Consider the following 18,367-nt stretch of genomic DNA (forward strand, 5'->3'; position numbering starts at 1 on the left):
TGGGAGTTCACATCTAAGTGCTGATTTTTTGAAAGAGAGAGAGAGGGAGAGAGTGAGAGAATGCGAGTGTGAGCCTAAGCATGGAGAGGAGGAACAGAGGGAGAGAAAATCCCAAGCAGATGGTGCTGAGCGTGGAGCTAGAGGTCCACCTTGAGGTCACACAACCTTGAGATCAGGACCCAAGCCTGAGCCGGAACCAAGAGTCACATGCTTAACTGTCTGCCATATAGGTGCCTTAGTTTTTTTCCCCACGCAATGATTTCAAGCCCCTCCTGCCCTCAGACGTTTCACTTGGCTGCCATTCTGCTCCAGGTAAGAGGAGCACTGCTTCAGTTCTCCTCAGTTTTCAGAACTATGTGAGATCTCATGAGCCTGTCTTAGCCTAGCTGATGGGCAATCCTATGCCTGTGTGAGTGTGAATGTGGGTGTGGTAAGGGTCAAGCAGAGATTGTCATCCGCTGTTGGTGGCCTCCTAGAACAGCTCCATGGGGACCGGCAGTGGGAGTAGGGACCTTTTCTTTTCTTTTCTTTTCTTTTCTTTTCTTTTCTTTTCTTTTCTTTTCTCTCTTTCTCTTTCTTTTCTTTTCCCTTTCCTTTTTCCTTTTTCCTTTCCTTTCCTTCCATTGGTGAGGGAACATTGGTTGAGGGATTCTGGCCTGGTGATGTAAAATTCAGGGCAGCCCCTTGGTGATGGAACGCCTCCAGAAGGCAAAACTGCATGCTGGGCTGTGGAGGGGAAGTTGTTACCAGTATCTGGCAGGCCTGCAAGTGCATGTGAAGCCAGAGGCCACACTGATCACCATATAAGGTCTGCCTGGACGTCACTGCCCACCTCTTTGGATTCTCCTCGGTTCAGTAACATCTCCCAGGTAAACTGCTGATGCAAAAGCTTTGGGCTCGGTTTTCCCACGAATCCTGCGGGCTCCCGTGGGCTCCCTTTCCCCTGGTCTTCTGCCCATCAGTTCAGGGCACTACTTTCCTGAAAGCTTTCTTCATCAGCGGGCACACAGCAATTCCTGGGAAGAATCTGCAAGACTCTCATGACTCTGGAAACCCACGGATCAAGTGAAACAGTTCTCCCGAGTGCCGGTGATACATTTGTCTGCGCCTGGGGACAGAGAGCAAGCGCTTCCCCTTTGAGAACCCGCGCACTGAAAAGAGTGTATCGGGATGCACCCGTGCACCCGTTTCGTCCAGAGGTCAAACAATCTCAATCCGGAGGGATGGGAGGAAGTGATCAGAAGCCAGCCAGCCGCGCTCTGCCTTTCTGGGGTGACGCGGATCGGGGTGCAGGAAACCACGTCTTGCTCAGAGGAGGGTGAAGAGAGGGAGCGTGGGTGCAGCCGCCGCACGTTAACCCTCTGGGCGACGCCTCCAGGGAGGGGCTGGGAAGGAGAGCGCTGAGGAGCTGCGGGCACCGGGGCTGGGGGGCACGGGGGGGCAGGCCCGCGGGCCCGGGAGGAGGAAGGGGACGGCCCAGGCCGCAGGCCCCGCTGCAGCAGCTCACCCCGGCCCCGCGGCGCGGGCTCCCGCAGGGCTGGGCGGGCCGGGCGGCGCTTCCCCACTTTCCCTCCTCCTCCTCCTCCTCCTCCTCCCCCTCTCCCCCCCCGGGGCCGTCCCGCGGCTCGGCCAATGAGCGGCGAGAGGAGGGCAGCGGGAAGCCGAGCGCGCCCGGCCGCGGCCCCCATCCCCCCCCGCTGCGCCCCGGGGCCGCGGAGCCCGCGCCAGGTCTGCGCCCCGGGACTTCGCGGCCGTCGCGGCCCCGGCCTGGTGGCTCGTCCCCGGGAGGGAGGCGGCGGCGCGCGGGCCCTCGGCTGGGGCACGGCGAGCGGGGCGGGCGGGCGGGCGGGCGGGGGCAGCCGCCTCCCGAAGATGCGGGATGGCAGAGCGGCCGCCGTCCAGCCGCTCGCAGCGCACCACGGGCTCCACCTGCCTGCACGCGCTCAGCGAGCTCCTGGGCCTCCCGCTGGACCAGGTAAGCGCGCGGCCGGGGCGGGGGCGGGCGGGGGCGGGCGCGGGACCCCTGCGCCCCCGACGCTCCTCCCCGCCCCAGAGCGGGTTTCACCGCTGCACACGCTCCACAGGTGGGCTTTTTTTTTTTTTTTTTTTGCTTCCCCCCCCCCCCCGCCCGGCTTGATGTTTTTGTCCTGCAAGTGTAGAAGAAAAAAAAAAAAAAAAAAAAAACAACAACAAAACTGGCAGACAGGTTCAAATGAGCTTTTTTTTTTTTTCTCTTTGAGGTTTTGGGTTGCCTCGTTTCCTGTAACCAGGTTCTAAAGTATTTTGATAGATAAATCAAGTGTTTTTTCTATCAGCGTGGTCGAGTCTTTATTATTTTTAATTTAAATATCTCTACTTTCCCCCCCCCCTTTTTTTTAGTGTTTGTTTATTTGAGAGAGAGAGACAGAGAGGAGACAGCGAGAGAGCAGGAGCAGCGGGTGCAGAGGGAGAAGCAGGCTCCCCGCGGCCCGCGGAGCAGGGAGCCCATGCGGGGACTCGATCCCAGGACCCCACGATCAGGATCTGAGCCTGACCTGAGCCGGAGACAGATGCTTAACCAATGGAGCCACCCAGGCGCCCCTAGACATCTCTATTTAAAAGATAAGCCTGATGACTCTGTAGGCGGTAGCCTGTAGCTCTTGAACAGGGGGACCTGGGTTTTAGACTTGGGCGGTGAAACCAGTGTCACATCAGGGTGACAGTTATTTTGTACCACGTATGACGTCCACAGGGAGGAATTACACAAGGACCCTGTGGTTTCCTGAGGGGCTTTACTTTATTCAGTGGGTTTATCCTTGAGGTCCCAGGCTCCTGGGTGAGTTACATTAGTGTGAGAAGAGAGGCTCGTGGAAGGTACTTGGACCGTCCAGGAATTGTCTGCTCCTATTAAAACTGAGAATGACAGTAAAGAACAGTAATTCCTGAACATGAAACCTGCCTGAGGGTTGAGGCTGTCTTACTCATTTTCTTTTCTCTTTAGGTGCTGCAAGCTAGTGCTGCTGTGTATTTCATAGTGAGTCAATAAATACGTGTTGACTTCGTGGAATGGGGAGTGGTGGAGGAGGGCCCATTACATTCCTTTTCGGTATCATACTGAGTTTTGCTCCAGGTTTCTTTCTTTGCTTTTTACTAGTGATCTTTTTTCCCCCCAAATGGGAGTATACCTGCTGCCTTCACCACTCACATTCCTTCTGCAATGAGGAAGTGAGATCTGGCTGTTTGCCTTACTCAGATACTGTTTACTAAGCCACCCATCCACCTGGCTCCCTCCAAGGATCTGATTCAGAGCTCCACCTCCTCCTGGTAGTTGCCTTCTCATCAGTTGAAAATCCAGAAAGTTAACACATTGGGAGAGGTACCAGATGCTAACTGGTGCTTTTGTAATTTGTAGTGAGGATGAGAGAGACCCAGGGACTGGGGCAGAGGTGGAGAGGCTAGCGAATTCTTTTGTCCTGAAATTACTGTAACTCCCAGCTGAATTTCCTTAAGGGGAGTGTGTTTTGTACTTACCCCTTCAGCCCCAGCCCCACCCCCATCAGAATTTATTTTAATTGCAGTTTCTGTTTTAAGTTATTTGGCATTGCTGGAGAGAGGAGTCCAGGGAGGCTTTTTGCGTGGAAAGGGATAGTTAGGAGACCTTGACAAGTTACAACTGGGAAGTGCTAGTACGATGTTATTGAGTACTTTCTTCACTGCATCCACCTCCATCCCCAATCTTCTGGATTTCTGTCTCAGGGACCCTGTTTTTAATTTATAAAGAAATGGGATGCCTGGGTGGCTCAGCGGTTGGGCGTCTGCCTTTGGCTCAGGGCGTGATCCCGGGTGCAAGGGTTGGGTCCCCTCATCAGGCTCCCTACAAGGGAGCCTACTTCTCCCTCTGCCTATGTCTCTGCCTCTCTCTGTGTCTCTCATGAATAAATAAAAACAAATAATTTATAAAAAAAAATCAAAGAGCCTTAAGGATGTTTAAGGCTGGGAGAAAGGAATTTCTGGAATAAATTGAAGGACAGATATGAGCAATGGGCAAGGAAGGAGCCCTGTTATCTTGTGGATCTTAGGGTGGTCCCAGCACCCTCCCACAGGGTCACATCTGAGTGGCTTTTGGTAGAAGAAGCAAGTCTAGGGCAATGACCCTGCTTGTTTATTTAAGGCCTGGGGCAAATCCCAAACCATAAGTAATGTGGTTTGAGGCTAAATTGTGGCTTGAGAATTTGGAAGCTTGGTGTGTTTTTTTCCCCTCACACTTTCAAGGCCTTTTAAAGTCTTAGATGTCAGACTTGACCTGCTCTGCCAGCAAACTTCTTTGGTGACTGCTTCTGTGACCACTGGCCTCTAAGAGCCCCAGTGTCCTCATGGGTAAAATCAGATCTACATTTTGGAGTTTAGGAATTTTAGGTAGATAGAAAATGCCCGACATCAGAAAGGTTCTGCACTCAGGCAGGGCCCCAGCAGGAAAAATAATTTAACTCAACAGGTTGCAATGAAGAAGCTTTAATGAACTAGAGGGATGGATGTAGGCAGAATTTAGGGGGCGTTCAGATACCAAAACCTGGACTAGCAAGAGGACAGGGGAAGATGTGCTGTTGCCATGGCCCAGTGAGAGCTGCATCCAGGCCCTTCTGGGATGTAGGTGGGAAGCAGAGAGAGAACCTCAGTGCTTCTCCTCTTCATCTGCAGCCCTTCCAGCTCTTGCCTGTTCTCTCTTGGTGGTCAGACCCCACCCAAGTGTGGCTGGCCTGGGGTGTCCTGGTGATGCAGTCTGTAGGGGCTCCACCCCACCCCGTGCCACCCCCCAGCACAGAACTTGGAAGAGAAAGATAGAGCCAGATCTGGAGGACAATCCAAGGACAAGAGCACAGTCCTTAATAAATGTTTGCTTCTGTCCCATTAAAGAGTGACTTGTTCCTGGCCTTCGATATGCTAAACATGATGACACATGTACTTCAGGTTACTCAAGTAGCTCTTCACATGCCACTTGAAGGCATTGAATCTTTTCTCGCCCATCTTAACATTTCATGTGTATATTTGTAATTTTTTAAAAAGATTTTATTTATTCATGAGAGACACAGAGAGAGACAGAGACATAGGCAGAGGGAGAAGCAGGCTCCCTGCGGGGAGCCTGATGCAGGACTCCATCCCAGGACCCCAGGATTAGGACCTGAGCCAAAGGCAGATGCTCAACCACTGAGCCGCCCAGGTGCTCCTATATTTGTAATTTATGAATGGAATGCACTTCTGAGGATGTGTTTGGCTTCTGGGTGTCCCCATGTCAAGTAGTTTATTATTTGCAAAAACTGAAATGTCCACTGAGCATTCTGCTACGTGAGTGAAGAACCCTTTTCTTATTTTTCATTTGCCTCTTCTGTTTGTCTGTTCTGTTAACTCCTGGTAGAAGCTTGTGTGTGATTGTGAGGAAAAGTCTATGGTTTTAATTTCCAAGGATTTTACTAGTCTGACATCTTCCTAAAGATGTTAACTGTAAGATCATCTTATTTAATTAGAAGTGAGTAGAGCACAGAATTCAGATGCAGAGTGTGGGAAATGAAGGATGACATAGGAACCCCCACAGGTGCCTCACAGATGAGTTTGTTGGAAGTTGCATTTCTAAAACAGCAGGTTCCTGTATCTCTAGCAAGTACGGAGTTCTGGCCACTAGTAGGATTATTCAGATATAAAGCTTCACTTACCCAGGATAAATGAGGTAAGCACTTTTCTTTCCCTTTTAGAGTGAATCAGGGAACAAAGGATGTGTTTTGTCTTATTGTTTAAGCCATCAGCTCATGCCCTCTCGAGCTGGTTTTGGTTGTGGTTTGTGTCACCATCTGCCTTTAACCATCACTTAGGAAGTTTGCAAGACTGATTTAGCCACGGAGATGGAGATGGATGCATATTGCTGACGTTCTTAATTTACGTGGTATGTGGTCATATACTAGGAGTTGTGGAAGCTGAGAAAGCCAGTTGTGGAAGCCAGTTTGCTGGCTTTAAGGAATTTCCAGTTGAAATGGGGTGGGGGAAGCTCTGGGTGCCAAGGCTGTTTTTACCCACCGGCACCCTGAACTTTTGTTTTTTCGCATAAAGTATCAATTCATTGTTGAATTAGGATTCCTTGTCTGGGTCTCATTTTTTCCCCCGCAACCTGATCAGAAAAAGGAGCAAGGGAAAAACAGACCAGGACATAAGAACTCAGGAAATGATTTTGAGATTAAAGCAGCAAAGATTGAGGACAATTAATGCAAGCTTGTATTACAGTTTGAAAGGCTGGGTGAACGAAGACCAGCTCTCAAGACCTGTCATTCTTCACTAATGGTGATACCAGTAGTGAGTTTTGATGATTCCATTGGGGCCTCTGACCTCATGGTTTCTTTAATTGCCTAGACCTTTTGGTCAGTGGTTGGCTCCTTTGTCCATCCTTAGAAAGCCCAACCTTCATGTTTCTTCTTCTTCTTTTTTTTTTTTTTTTAAGGAAATTAGTATTTATTTTAAAGATTTTATTTATTTATTCATGAAAGACACAGAGAGAAAGAGAGAGGCAGAGACACAGGCAGAGGGAGAAGCAGGCTCCACGCAGGGAGCCTGACTTGCGACTCGATCCTGGGTCTCTGGAATCATGCCCCGGACTGAAGGCGGCGCTAAACTGCTGAGCCACCCGGGCTGCCCCTTCGTGTTTCTTCCTACCTAAATCTTGCCCTTGGCTAAAAGCTCAGCTCATGTTCCACCCTCATTATTCAATCAATTAAATATTTATTTAATGCTCTTAGTGCCATGAACCTGGCCAGGTAGTAGAAATACAAGGATCAGAAAAATCCAAGTCCCTGTTTTGGAAGAGCTTGTAGACCATCAGAGGAGACAAAGGCCCCATATAATGAATAAGTAGTGGGTACTCACCGACTTGTGCAGGTGCTAGCAGAAGTTTGTAGGTGGTGCTCTGGTGGAACAGAGAAGGGAAAACCACAGGACTTGTTGGATTCCTGTAGAATTTACTATTTAGCTTTGACAGGTTTACTTTTGACACTTGGTAAACATGACCTTGGATTGTTAATTATCTTGCTGTGTTTGTATGCTGAATTTCAAACTCATTTAAAGTCTCCTTGAAGTAGAGATTTTATCCCTCCTTGTATTCCAAGGACATAGTAGGTACTTAATAAATATGTATCATTAGTAACACATGTGCCAGTGGTAATGATGTGCATTATCAAACTTCAATATACTTAAAGCTGGTTTTTATTGTTTATTTATTTATATATTTATTTAAAAATATTTTAAAATTATTTATTTATCTATTCATGAGAGAGAGAGAGAGAGAGAGAAATGCAGAGACACAGGCAGAATCGAGTCCCATGCAGGGAGCCCAACATGGTACTCGATTCCGGGTCTGCAGGATCACACCCTGGGCCAAAGGCGGCGGTAAACCGCTGAGCCACCGGGGCTGCCCTTAAAGCTCGTTTTTAGGGACAGCAGATCAGCCTTTGTAGAGGGAAGGGTTCTTTGCCTAACTGGACCCTTCCGTTGATGCTGCCTCCAGGCTGTACCCTTGGGTTTCTGACTTGAACAATCTGCTCTTTGCCTTGGGGCTTTCCAGTTCATCCCACTTCAGGATGGGTTGGGCATATGGCAGGCCATAGAACATAAGCCCAGTAGAATCTCCCCTTCATTGTCTGATTTTGAAAATGATTGGCTAGCAGGAGAAAAGTAATTGGATTAGGCTGCAAACAAGTATTGAGTTTCTGTGGTGCTCCTCAAGAATTCCTTGGGGAGCGTTAGGTTGTGATGATTTAAACAGGAATAAAATAGGGCCCATCCTCAAAGTCTTGCTGGGTGAGGCAGGGACAGATACACCAGTTGTTGCTCACGCGTAGTGCCTGGGCCAGCAGTAGCAGCCCGGACGCTAGTTAGAAATGGTCATCCTCTGTCTAGTGCCTCATCTGCTGCCCCGGGGGTTGGTTTAGTGAACCCCGCCAAAGTCTGTGAACCACTGCTGCACACAGCTAACTGGGATGCAAATTAATCAGGCATAGAGGAAGCAGAAGGAAGGGAAAGATCTATTCTGCTTTTATTGGGGGGTACTGAGCTACGCTTGTGAGAGAGCCTCTCGCTGGTGAGGGGGCACACAAACTGGGTCTTGCAAGATGATGAAGGGGCATTTATCAGGCACGGTGTGTAGAAAGAACAATTCAGAGGAGCGGATGAGTGAATTTGTGCATTGTTCTGGGAACTGAGAGCCCACTGAGGTGGGTGGTGGGCTGCTGTGTGCAGCCTGCGGGGTCTGGGCCAGGGAAGAGAGCAGGAGTCCCATCAGGAGGAAGCCGAAGGGCTCTGGTGGAGTGTGTGCATTTCATCCTGCAGGCCAGGGGTCTGCAAACCTTTTCTGTAGAGGGCCAGACAGTAAATATTTTAGGTTGCACTGGCCCTGCAGCCTGTCAACAGCTACTCAACTCTGACATTGCATGAAAGCATCCATAGGTAATATGTAAATAATTGGCTGCAGCTGTATTCTTATGAAACTTCATTAATGGACACTTCTGAAATTTGAGTTATATATATATATATAATATATATATACATATATTTATATAATATATATTTAAAAAATTATTTAAATTCGGATTAGTTGACATATAGTGTAATAGTAGTTTCAGGGGTAGAATTTAGTGATTTATCAATTGCATATGACATCCAGTGCACATCACATCAGAGTTTCATATAATTTTAAATCCATCAGGCAATTTTCTTTTTGTGATTATTTTCAACCCTTAAAAAATAAAACACACACACATGTATATTTTTAGCAGGTAGGCCATACAAAAATAGGCAGTGGGCTGGATCTGGCTGGAGGCCTGGACTTTGCAGACCTTTGCTAGAGAAGAACTTCAGGTTTGATGCGTGGACTATTGTGAGAATCCGCTGCCATGCATGTTTCTGGGATTTGGCCCAAACTGGTGAATCCAAATGTGAGGGTATGGGGGCTCCCCAGGGGATTCTCTGGCCTACTGAATTTTAGGGCCACTGGTGCCATCAAAGGGAAGGCCCCAGGGGGCTTAAGTTGTGAAAAGATTTTCATTTTGTGACATTTTGTGATGTGGTGCAGGACTCCTGGCTGCAGGATGCAGGGATGGAGGACGCATGGGGGTCTGAGGTGGGTGTAGCATTGTCTGTAGGGCGGCAGAGGAAGAGCCGTCCAGGGTCCGTGTAACGGGTTGCTGAGCGTAACCAACCCTCTGAAAATCGCAAATTTTTAGCGGCACGAGTTTGTGCCAATTTGTGATTTTTCTCTTTCAGGGGCTCCTTGTAGGAGCAAAAGTAAAACCGGTGGACCTTTGCAGGGAAGGTTGCTGAAAAGTGAAGAAGGAAGGGTGTTGAAAGACGCTGACAAGTACTTGGAAGTGATGGGGATGAGAAGGGAAACAGCCAGAGCTTGGAGGGACTCTGAGGAGCAGGTGTAGAGGAAGGGGAGGGTAGCCGGGCCTGCACGGTGCTGTGGAAGATTCCTAGCGAAGCTTCTCTTGGCAGTGACAAAAATCTGGGTGTGCATGTGGGAGGAGGGGTGACAGTTGGGTTTAGCCCGGAGTGGCAGGGTACTGGGAGATTTCGCACACTTCCTCCCAAGAGATTGCAGCAGGTGAACTCGGGGATGTGAGCTGGAGCCACTGCAAGAGCGAAACCTTCTAGTAGGTTCTGGGTGTGTGAAGCCAGAGGGAGAAGGCACTGCTTGCCCTCAGGCACTCAAGCACCTGCTCTGTCCGCCTCGCCCTGTGAGAGAGAGTCTGGATGGAGCACAGGTTTTATTTAAGGGAGGTGGAAGGAAAATGACCTAAGTAAGGCAGCAGAGGGGGATTTGGAAGGGCAGTGACATCCTTCTCTCTACTTGCCTGTTGTGGCGATACAAGGCGCAGGCAAGTGCCTGGAGGCAGGCAGTTCTCCACCAAGCCTCTGAGGGAAGGAAGAGAGCTGGGAAGGGCACCTCGGGGGTTTGGGGTGGGGTTTAGGGTAGAGTGGAGGGAGGGCTGTGAGGAGGTCAACAGTGGGGAGGAGGGCTGAGGTGGGGTGATGAGTCATGGGGGATGAGGAAGTCAGGAGTGGCATGTGGCTGCAAGTTGACAAGGAGGGCCTGGTGGCTGGGCATGAGGGTCAGGGTGGATGGCAGGCTTCTGGGGAGGCAGGGGTGGCTCCCTGGGGTCCCGGAGTCCTGCTCTGCTTGTCACTGGGTGCCCAGTGACCAACCCCAAACACTATGGTCTTTCCTGGGGTTGCGCATAAATGTGGTGGAAAATTCCTTTGCGGTTCAGAGGAGGTTGCTTTCCAGAGGTAGAGGGCAGCTTGCAGAAACAGGGAATATCAAAGGGTAAGATGTGTTGAGGGCAAGATTATGAGGACTAAATCACAAACTCCATAGAATTGAGAGGACAGGGCTGGTGGAGTTAGGGCCATCCCTCTGTCCAGATCCCGCAGGAGCTTGTGCACACAGAGCAGTAGGATGAGCAGTCTCCATTCGAGGGGACTCTGGGTGAGTCCAGGAGTTGGGCTGGCCCCACTGGAAAGTGTTGCTGGATGTTGCAATCTGGTGGCTTAACTGGACAGTCACTGAAGGGAGGCAGAGAGAGTGCAGCTGTGGCCATGTGCTTCCTGGAACAAGAGGTCGGTCTTCACAACCTCGCCTCGGTTTACATTTCTGGCTTAACGACACCAACAGCTCTGTATAGTGAATGCTTGTGCTGTCAGGCATTCAGTCAGCTTCTCTGTGAGGATTATATCATTTAACTGGTATGACAACACTGAAAGCTATGCCAGATACTTCCATTTAAACAGTGGGCCTACAGGGTGTAACTGCCTGTAGTCCTGGGGGTGGGGGCAGAGGCGGGACTTGAACCCAGGACCTGTGACAGCTGTGCTCCTAGGCACTGTATTGCAGGGCACCCACCACTTACTTCCCTGTGCTGTCCCCCAGCGGACTGTTGATATCCTAGACCTCAAATGCTCTGTGCCTTTTGCACCTGCCAGCTTTCCAACCACACCCTTCCTTCCCTCTGAGCCTTGTTCTTCCCCATTCTTGTTTCCTATCCCATCTCTTCCTGCTCTCTGTAACCCTTATGTTGCTGTCTCCCTTGGCTCCAGGGCCAAATGGGTCCCTTCTTTTTTTTTTCTGCCTCTCCACAGCACTGTGCATACCACATTGCGGATATTACCTTATGTTTTCCATATTTATTGGTCTTTCTGCCTTGCCTGACTCTGGGAGGCCTGCCTGCCCTTCCTCTTAAGAGTTCATCCATTTTTTTTGACAGGGAGAGAGAGAGAGAGAGAGAGAGAGAGAGAGAACAAGCAGGGGGAACAGTAGTGGGAGAGGGAAAAGCTTAGCAGGGAGCCTGATGATGTGATGATGCGGGGTTCCATCCCAGGACCCTGAGACCATGACCAAGCTGAAGGCAGAGGCTCAACCGACTGAGCCACCCAGGCACCCCTAAATGACCATATTCTTTGTAAACCCTTAGGATACAGTGAGCTTCATGCTTCAGGGAGTGTGTGTACCTGCCACTTCCCCAGGGAACTGGGCGGATCTGGGTGGGGTAGTGGGGACTTCCTGGGAGTTGCTGCTTTAGGAGGAGGAGAAGGGGAATGTGCTGGGCGGGAGCCAGGTGGGATGGGCAGCCTATTCCAGGAAGCAGAAGCTGTTTGAGCAAAAGTGCTGAGACTCAGCTGTAGAAAAGATACACCTTGTTTGTGGGCAGTGACCGAGCATGGATCTTAGTCACCGGTGGTGTGCTTGGTGCTGTGTAGGAACTTAATAAACTGTCTGTTGAAGTGGGATTTTATTTACATTCTTGTATCGGAGTGAAGGAGTAAGTTAAGTTAAACTTGGGCGCCTGTTCATTTTACCAACTGGTTAGGTCTGCATATTGTTATTTGGAACCTGCATTTCAGATTGATAGGCCTAATTTCTGATTGAAAAGTTAACAGAAGGCCCAGCCGGCTGCTGATAGTTGGATGTTAGGCTTGGCTTGTTTAAATATAAACTTCTCCATTCCCATTTTCATCATGTGGGGTTGATGTATGCATTCTTTGGAGTGATAGATGCAGATACTAATGTCAGTTTGGGGCCAGTTTTCTCAGATTTGTTTGAACAACACGGGGAAGTTTCCTTTAGCAGCCTGTGGTCAAGTCCCATGGGTAAATGGTGCCATATACCCAAGAACTTCCAAGAGTTTTGCAGCACGGCCTCCGAATTGCATTTATCAAGAAAGATTTCTTGAAAAAGACTCTAAGGAGATCCAATCTAGAAATATGTTTTGTAGCAGGAATTCAGAATGTGTAATTTAATAACAGTACTTGGTTGTGTGCTTTCCAGAAGCTTTCTATTTTAAGTAAGTCAACCTTTTTGGTAAACAAGATAAAGGGGAAACTTTCTACAGTCTTATTAATGGCCATTTCTAGCAGTTTCACCAACATCAGTGTAGTCAGTGGGAAAAGTAATATCACATCATTTATATCGGTTAAAAATGTGCTTTATTGAAAGACCGCTGTCCCTTTGGGCTCACAAACGTTGACCATCTACCACTCGATGAGCTCATTAACCCGTTTGTGTTTTTTTAGTTTATCCAAAAGATGTGCCCCTGGTCCCTTGTAGTGGTGGGACTCTGCTTACAGCTTTCTGCACTTGTGAGATGTTCGTCTTTTATGTGTTAGTAATACCAGTCTGATTTGAAGTAGGGTTTGGAAAGTCCACAGCAGCATCAAAGCAGTTTTAAGTGTTGAATTCAGATTTCTGGGCTGATACTGCTGGGGATTTCCCAACCCTCTGATTATTACCAATATTCCATTCTCAGGTATTTTTACCAAACGACAGCACAGAGCTCAGGTTCTAGTCTCATTTACAAAAGAGCAGGGGTACCTTTGAACACTTTTTGTTCAGGTGGTTCTAACTGCTTCCTTCAAACAAGGAATTCAAATGAAAAAGATTGGTTTGTGTTCCCCCTCCCCCCCACCCCCATCCCTCAGCATCCCCTGTGCCCCATCCATCTTCTGAATGCAAAGGTATTCAGCCAGAGGTTGCTAAGGCCTCAAGGAAGTGGCTAAATTCAAAAGTCGTTTTGTGAAATTCCATGAAGTGGTTTAACTGTGAATGTCACAGGGTTAAAACTTTTTTTCCCCTGGCATTATATTTTACTCTTTGTTTTTATTTAAATTTATTTATCTATTTGTTTAAATCTTAAAAATTATTTTTAACTAATGAATTTTGTGCTTTTTATTTTGTATAAGTACAGTAAAAATCAGTTTTCTGATGACATAACTTATATGCTTATTATGAAAATCACAGAAAAGAGAAGATAATGAAGGATCCCCTCTTCTCCTTTGCAGCTGTCTGGATCCCCTCCCCACTGGCAGCCAGTGACATCCTTTCAGAGGCAGGCTTTGCATACATGTGCACAGAATCTTTTCGTCTGTTTTTCTGATAGTGTACAGTTCTTCCACTCCTTGCCTTTTTTTTTTTTTTAACTTAACAGTGGTCTCTTAGGGAGCGATTCATATCTGTATATACAAGAGTTCTGACTCTTGTGACATTTGACTTCCTTTCTGCTTTTTCTGAGAGTTCTGTTTCTTTGCTTCCAGGAACTGCCTTGTCCCTTAGCAAAGGCTGATGGTGCTGTTGGTGCTGGGTGAGGAGGTTGGGGAGGGGTCTTCCCACATTGGCACCGCCTCCTCCGTTCTCATTCCCAAGGACTGTAGTAATAAACAACAAAATTTCAACTGAATGAATATAAAGATCAAGTTGGCTTTATTCAACGTTTCATGAATCAGACAGCATCTCATCTAGTAACAGAAAGGAGCTCTGCCAAGCTGAAGGAAAGGAAAGATTTTTAAATGCAGAGAGGGGGTGGAAAAAGGAAATTATTAGCAAAGAATGCATTATTTCAGGCAAAGTCCCCTTCCTCAGGAGAATCAGAAGGGTCCCTGGGGAGGGATTATCTCAACAGTGCTGTGAGCCAGTGATTCCAAGTTGATTGGTTAAAGTTTACATTCCCGGGGAGGTGAAACTACAATTAGTTTAGGTATTAAGTCTTTGCCGATTGGGGCTTAGCACAAGTGACTCCAATTTGGGCATGCTCTCTCCTTTTTAACAATGGAGAGCACTGATGCTCCCCCCCCACCCCGCCCCCATCCAATAGCACTTGTGGTGGGGAGAGAGATTGGGGTTTGTTTCCAGTTTCCCCTCAGATGGAGAGAAGTACATCTAGACTGAAACATGAGAATCTGAAAGATCTCCACGATCCTTGAGTCCCAGAGATGAAAATGGCTCTATCTCTAACCAGCCTGGTGTCGCTGTGCTTCTCCAGACCTCTTAGTATGCCCATCTTCTGGGAACCTACTTAGCTCTAAAATTTTGTGATTGCAGAATCCTCAATAGTAGCAAGGAAGGCTTGGTTCTATATCACAAAGAAACACTTTTTGAGGGTAAAGCCCACCAACCAAGGTTCTTTATTTTCCATTTTTTAGTGGATGTTTCTAAAAGGAATGTACATATGTTTTTTACTATCTTATTTCTGTAAGTGAAATGCGTGCATTTTGGTGCATATTGGCTGAAGTGAGTTAACATTTGGGGTTCTGAAATTTTCTTCTTTCTCCTCTGTTGGCGTGGAAGACATTTTCTATGTCCTTCTGAGTCTGTCTATCTGAACCAAGAATCAAACTGACATGAGACTGATTAACAGGAAAAAATCAAATTTAATAGTGTATGTGTAGGGAGTCCATGCAAACATGGAGATTCCAATGGCAGGCCTCTATGACAGGAAGCCTCTATGACATCCTGAGCTAAGGAGAGGGGTAAGGTCTGGAGATACAAAGAGGAGGAAGACCATTAGCAGAAAGGTGAGGAGATGTTTGGAAAACAAAGGTTGCCCTGGATGCAATGAATTTCTTAGGTAAAGAGGAGTCTGTTAACAGCTGTCTTCCTGATACCAGCTGTACTTTCCAATGTAAATTTAGGCAGTGGACAGGGAGGGGCATTCCCTGCCCCCCACCAAGATATAGGTTAGCAGTTATCCTGCAAGCATATGGCCCACTGATATACATCTAAAGGGTCTCATGACTAAGGTTTTACTAGACAGTAATGAATGACCTTTTCCTAAGGATAGCTAGCCCCCTCAAGGTCCTGGGAAGCTTGTTTCCAAAATACCGTGGAGGTTTGTACTGTCACTCACCCCCTCCCAACTTGAAAGTATATAATGAGTCACCTGTCACAACCCCAATGCAGCTTTCTCTGCCTGTCAGTCCTGTCTCCGCACTTTAATAAAACCACTTTTTTTACACTGAAAATGTCCCAGGAATTCTTCTTGACCATTTGCTCTGAACTCTATTTCCATATCACCTGGAGATGGAGTTTACAAAAGTATTTTCGCAATCTCAGCCTCATGGAGTTAACAATTACCTCAATTTTATAGTTAGCTTTACTAAATTGCAAAACTTAAGTTGACTTATGTGGTTTTTATCTTTCTATTCAAGTATTTGAGTGTCTTTAGACATATCTTTGTTTGATGGCTGGTTCTGTTATCTTAGTTTAAAAGAAGGGCAAAATGTGGTTGTAGTCTAAAAATAATCATTTTATTAAGATTTAGGGTGAGGCTCAATTTCTGCATACTAATGAATACTGAATTGTAAGTGTGCATCTTAGCTAGGTGGAATCACAGAGAGAATTTGAAGGCAGGTAGGGAGCGATAAAACTATTTAGAAATTGATCATTCACGAGTTTTTATGAGAGCTGGAGAATCAGATCTTGTATGCTTGGCAACCCTGAAACATTTACTAGAGTAATATGTGTCTCACTTTAGTCCTCTGTTGCAAAGTTTCCAGAAGAATTTGAGTGTTAGGAAAAGGCAATGAAAATGGTCATCAGAACAACTTAGCTTCACAATTATGTGAAGATTGCTAAATGAGAGGAAATAACTTTGAGTAAAACAACAACAACAACAACAACAAAAACCCAAAAAAACCCCTAAGGATAGCAAAAGCCATAGAGCAAGGAGTGGCCATCAGTGAAGACCTTCAAATGCTGGTTAAGAACCTTAGGTGGGGTGCATCACTAATGCATCTCATTTCCCCAAGAAGGCCTTAAACATGATGGCTTCTGTGGAGAGCTCCTTTGTTGTGTTATTTTGTAGTTAGCCCTCATAAGCTCAAGTGAAAATACCAAGGGTCTCCACAGTATTTTAGGAAATGACTTGCACATCTTTCAAAGAGTGCCCTTTGCTTTATCATAGATGGATCACAGGTTTTGGTAAAAAGATTTTTTTTAAACTTTTTGTTTTGGAGTAATTTTAGATTTATGGAAGAGTTGTAATGGTAGTACAAGGAGTTTTTGTATATGCCTCAGCCAGTTTTCCCCAATGGCAGCATCTTACATTACCATAGTACATTTGTCAAAACTGAAAAAATCAACATGGATATATTATATTAACTGTTAAATAAATTCCAGACTTTTTTAATTTTACCAATTTTTCCACTACTGTGCTCTTTTATCCCAGGATCCTGTATGTTACAAGTCACCCATTTACAGTGTGTACAGTTCAAAATGTTTTCTAGTATAGTCACAGAGTTCTGTGCCCATTGTCACAATCTAATTTTGGAACATTTGTGTCCCTCCTGCCCCAAAGAAATCCCCATATCGTTAGCAGTTCCCACTTCTTCCCAAATCCTACTTCTCTTTTTCTCCCTCTGTCCAGGCCCTGGCAACCACTAACCTACATTCTTTCTCTGTAAATTGACTTATCCTGGCTGTTTCCTATCCTATATATGGAGTCATATAATGTATGTTTTTGTGATTCTTTTTTTTTTAATTTTCAAAGGTCTTGGTGGTTTTTGACTGGGTGTTCATGCTCTGTTGTACTTAAACTGTGGAGATATTTTGAGACCTGGATCTAAAGCACAAACCTTTTAAGCAAATTTGGGTTTCCCTCTGCCAGGGCACCTGGGAGCACTCCCAAGCTCACTTAAAGTACATTTTCTGCTTTGGAATTTTTTTTTTTTTTTTTTTTTTTTTTTGTGGTCATACAGGGCATATAAATTTAGGCCTCCAAGCTCTCATTCTCAGGGGTGTCTTTGTACATTTTGTCTCTCCACTGAGAGTCACAGCCCATATAAACACACATTCCACTGTCTTGGCTGTGGGAAGAACAATTTTCCCTAGTGAGGGGTTGCCTTTTAGGAGTTTAAGACCAGTCCTGGCTTCAAGACATGTCTTCACTTTATGCAGAGTCTCCAGTTTTGTCTTTTCTCAGCCTGCTTTGTTTCTAGGGCCTAAGCTCTGGACTCTCTGGAGGACATGCCAGCTTACATGTCTGATTTCTGCTTTTTTGCATTTCTGGCTTCGGAGGAATTTGTTTACTTTCTCACTAGTTCAGTTGTGCATGAAAATGATCAAGCATGTCAGTATGAGCTCATGTTTAGCTTAACAAACATAGATGATTTCCATTTTGGAATGTTTTAATATGTGTGTATACTCAAGAGTTGGTATATACACCTATTTTCTTTTGCTGTCAGCTCAAAGGTTCTGCTGGAGTGACAATCCACTAGCAGTGAGTACACCTGTACCCAGATCTTGGTTTCTAATACCTTTCTCCAAAACAAAATAAATAAAAACAAAAACAAAAGCTCCTAGTGATGAGAATGTTTCAAATCGACACAGGAGCCCACCCAAAAAGAGCTTGGAATGGCTAGAACTGGAAATATTTGAGCAACGGAGTAAAGAAGCCTTAGATTATAAAAGTATAGATTATAGATCTATAATCTACAGATTATAAGCCAAAGTATAAAATAAACATCAAGGAGTTCACAGTGATATAAATAAATAAGTAAATAAATGGGGAAAATAGACAAATTTCCTTGCAGACGAATTCCAAATAATACTCTTCCCTCAGGGGAGGGGTAGTATAACTTTCCACTCCATGAATGTGGGCTGTGCATCATGACTTCCTTCCAAAGAGAATAGTTTGGAAACGGAAGGTGGGGGACAATAGTTGGACAGTGCAAGAACTTAGTAAGTCTGACCTCCGTCAAGTGACGAAGACCAATATCAGTGATAATTATATTGGTAGTGCGTTACCCTTCGTATGGTGTGGGGAAAGTAACACTTCTGTCATCTTTCTTTCCAAAGCCCATAACCCTTATCTAATTATGAGAAAAACATTAGACAAATCCCAGTTGAGGGAGTCTACAAAGTATCAGACTAGTACTCCTCAAACTGTCAAGGTCATCAAACACAAGGAAAGTCTGAGAAACTGCTAATCATGCCTACGGTAAGGGATTGTTGTGAATATCAGATGAGGTAGGTGATCCCTGGGGAAGGTGTTAGCAGACACCAAATGACATTTTTTAAAAATTTATT

At 46.2% G+C, this 18,367-nt stretch overlaps 1 protein-coding gene across 1 annotated transcript in view; it reads left to right on the forward strand.

Annotated features, from left to right (window-relative positions):
- Window positions 1–1,825: 1,825 nt before the first annotated feature.
- Window positions 1,826–18,367, forward strand: part of MBOAT1 (membrane bound glycerophospholipid O-acyltransferase 1) — a 113,661-nt gene continuing 97,119 nt past the window's right edge. Inside the window, exon 1 of the mRNA XM_077886397.1 lies at window positions 1,826–1,975. Within this exon, the coding sequence (XP_077742523.1) occupies window positions 1,880–1,975 (96 nt within the window). The 5' untranslated portion in view covers window positions 1,826–1,879. The remainder of the gene's footprint in view (window positions 1,976–18,367) is intronic.

Source organism: Canis aureus, chromosome 37, assembly GCF_053574225.1.
Source record: "Canis aureus isolate CA01 chromosome 37, VMU_Caureus_v.1.0, whole genome shotgun sequence".
Lineage (NCBI taxonomy): Eukaryota > Metazoa > Chordata > Mammalia > Carnivora > Canidae > Canis > Canis aureus.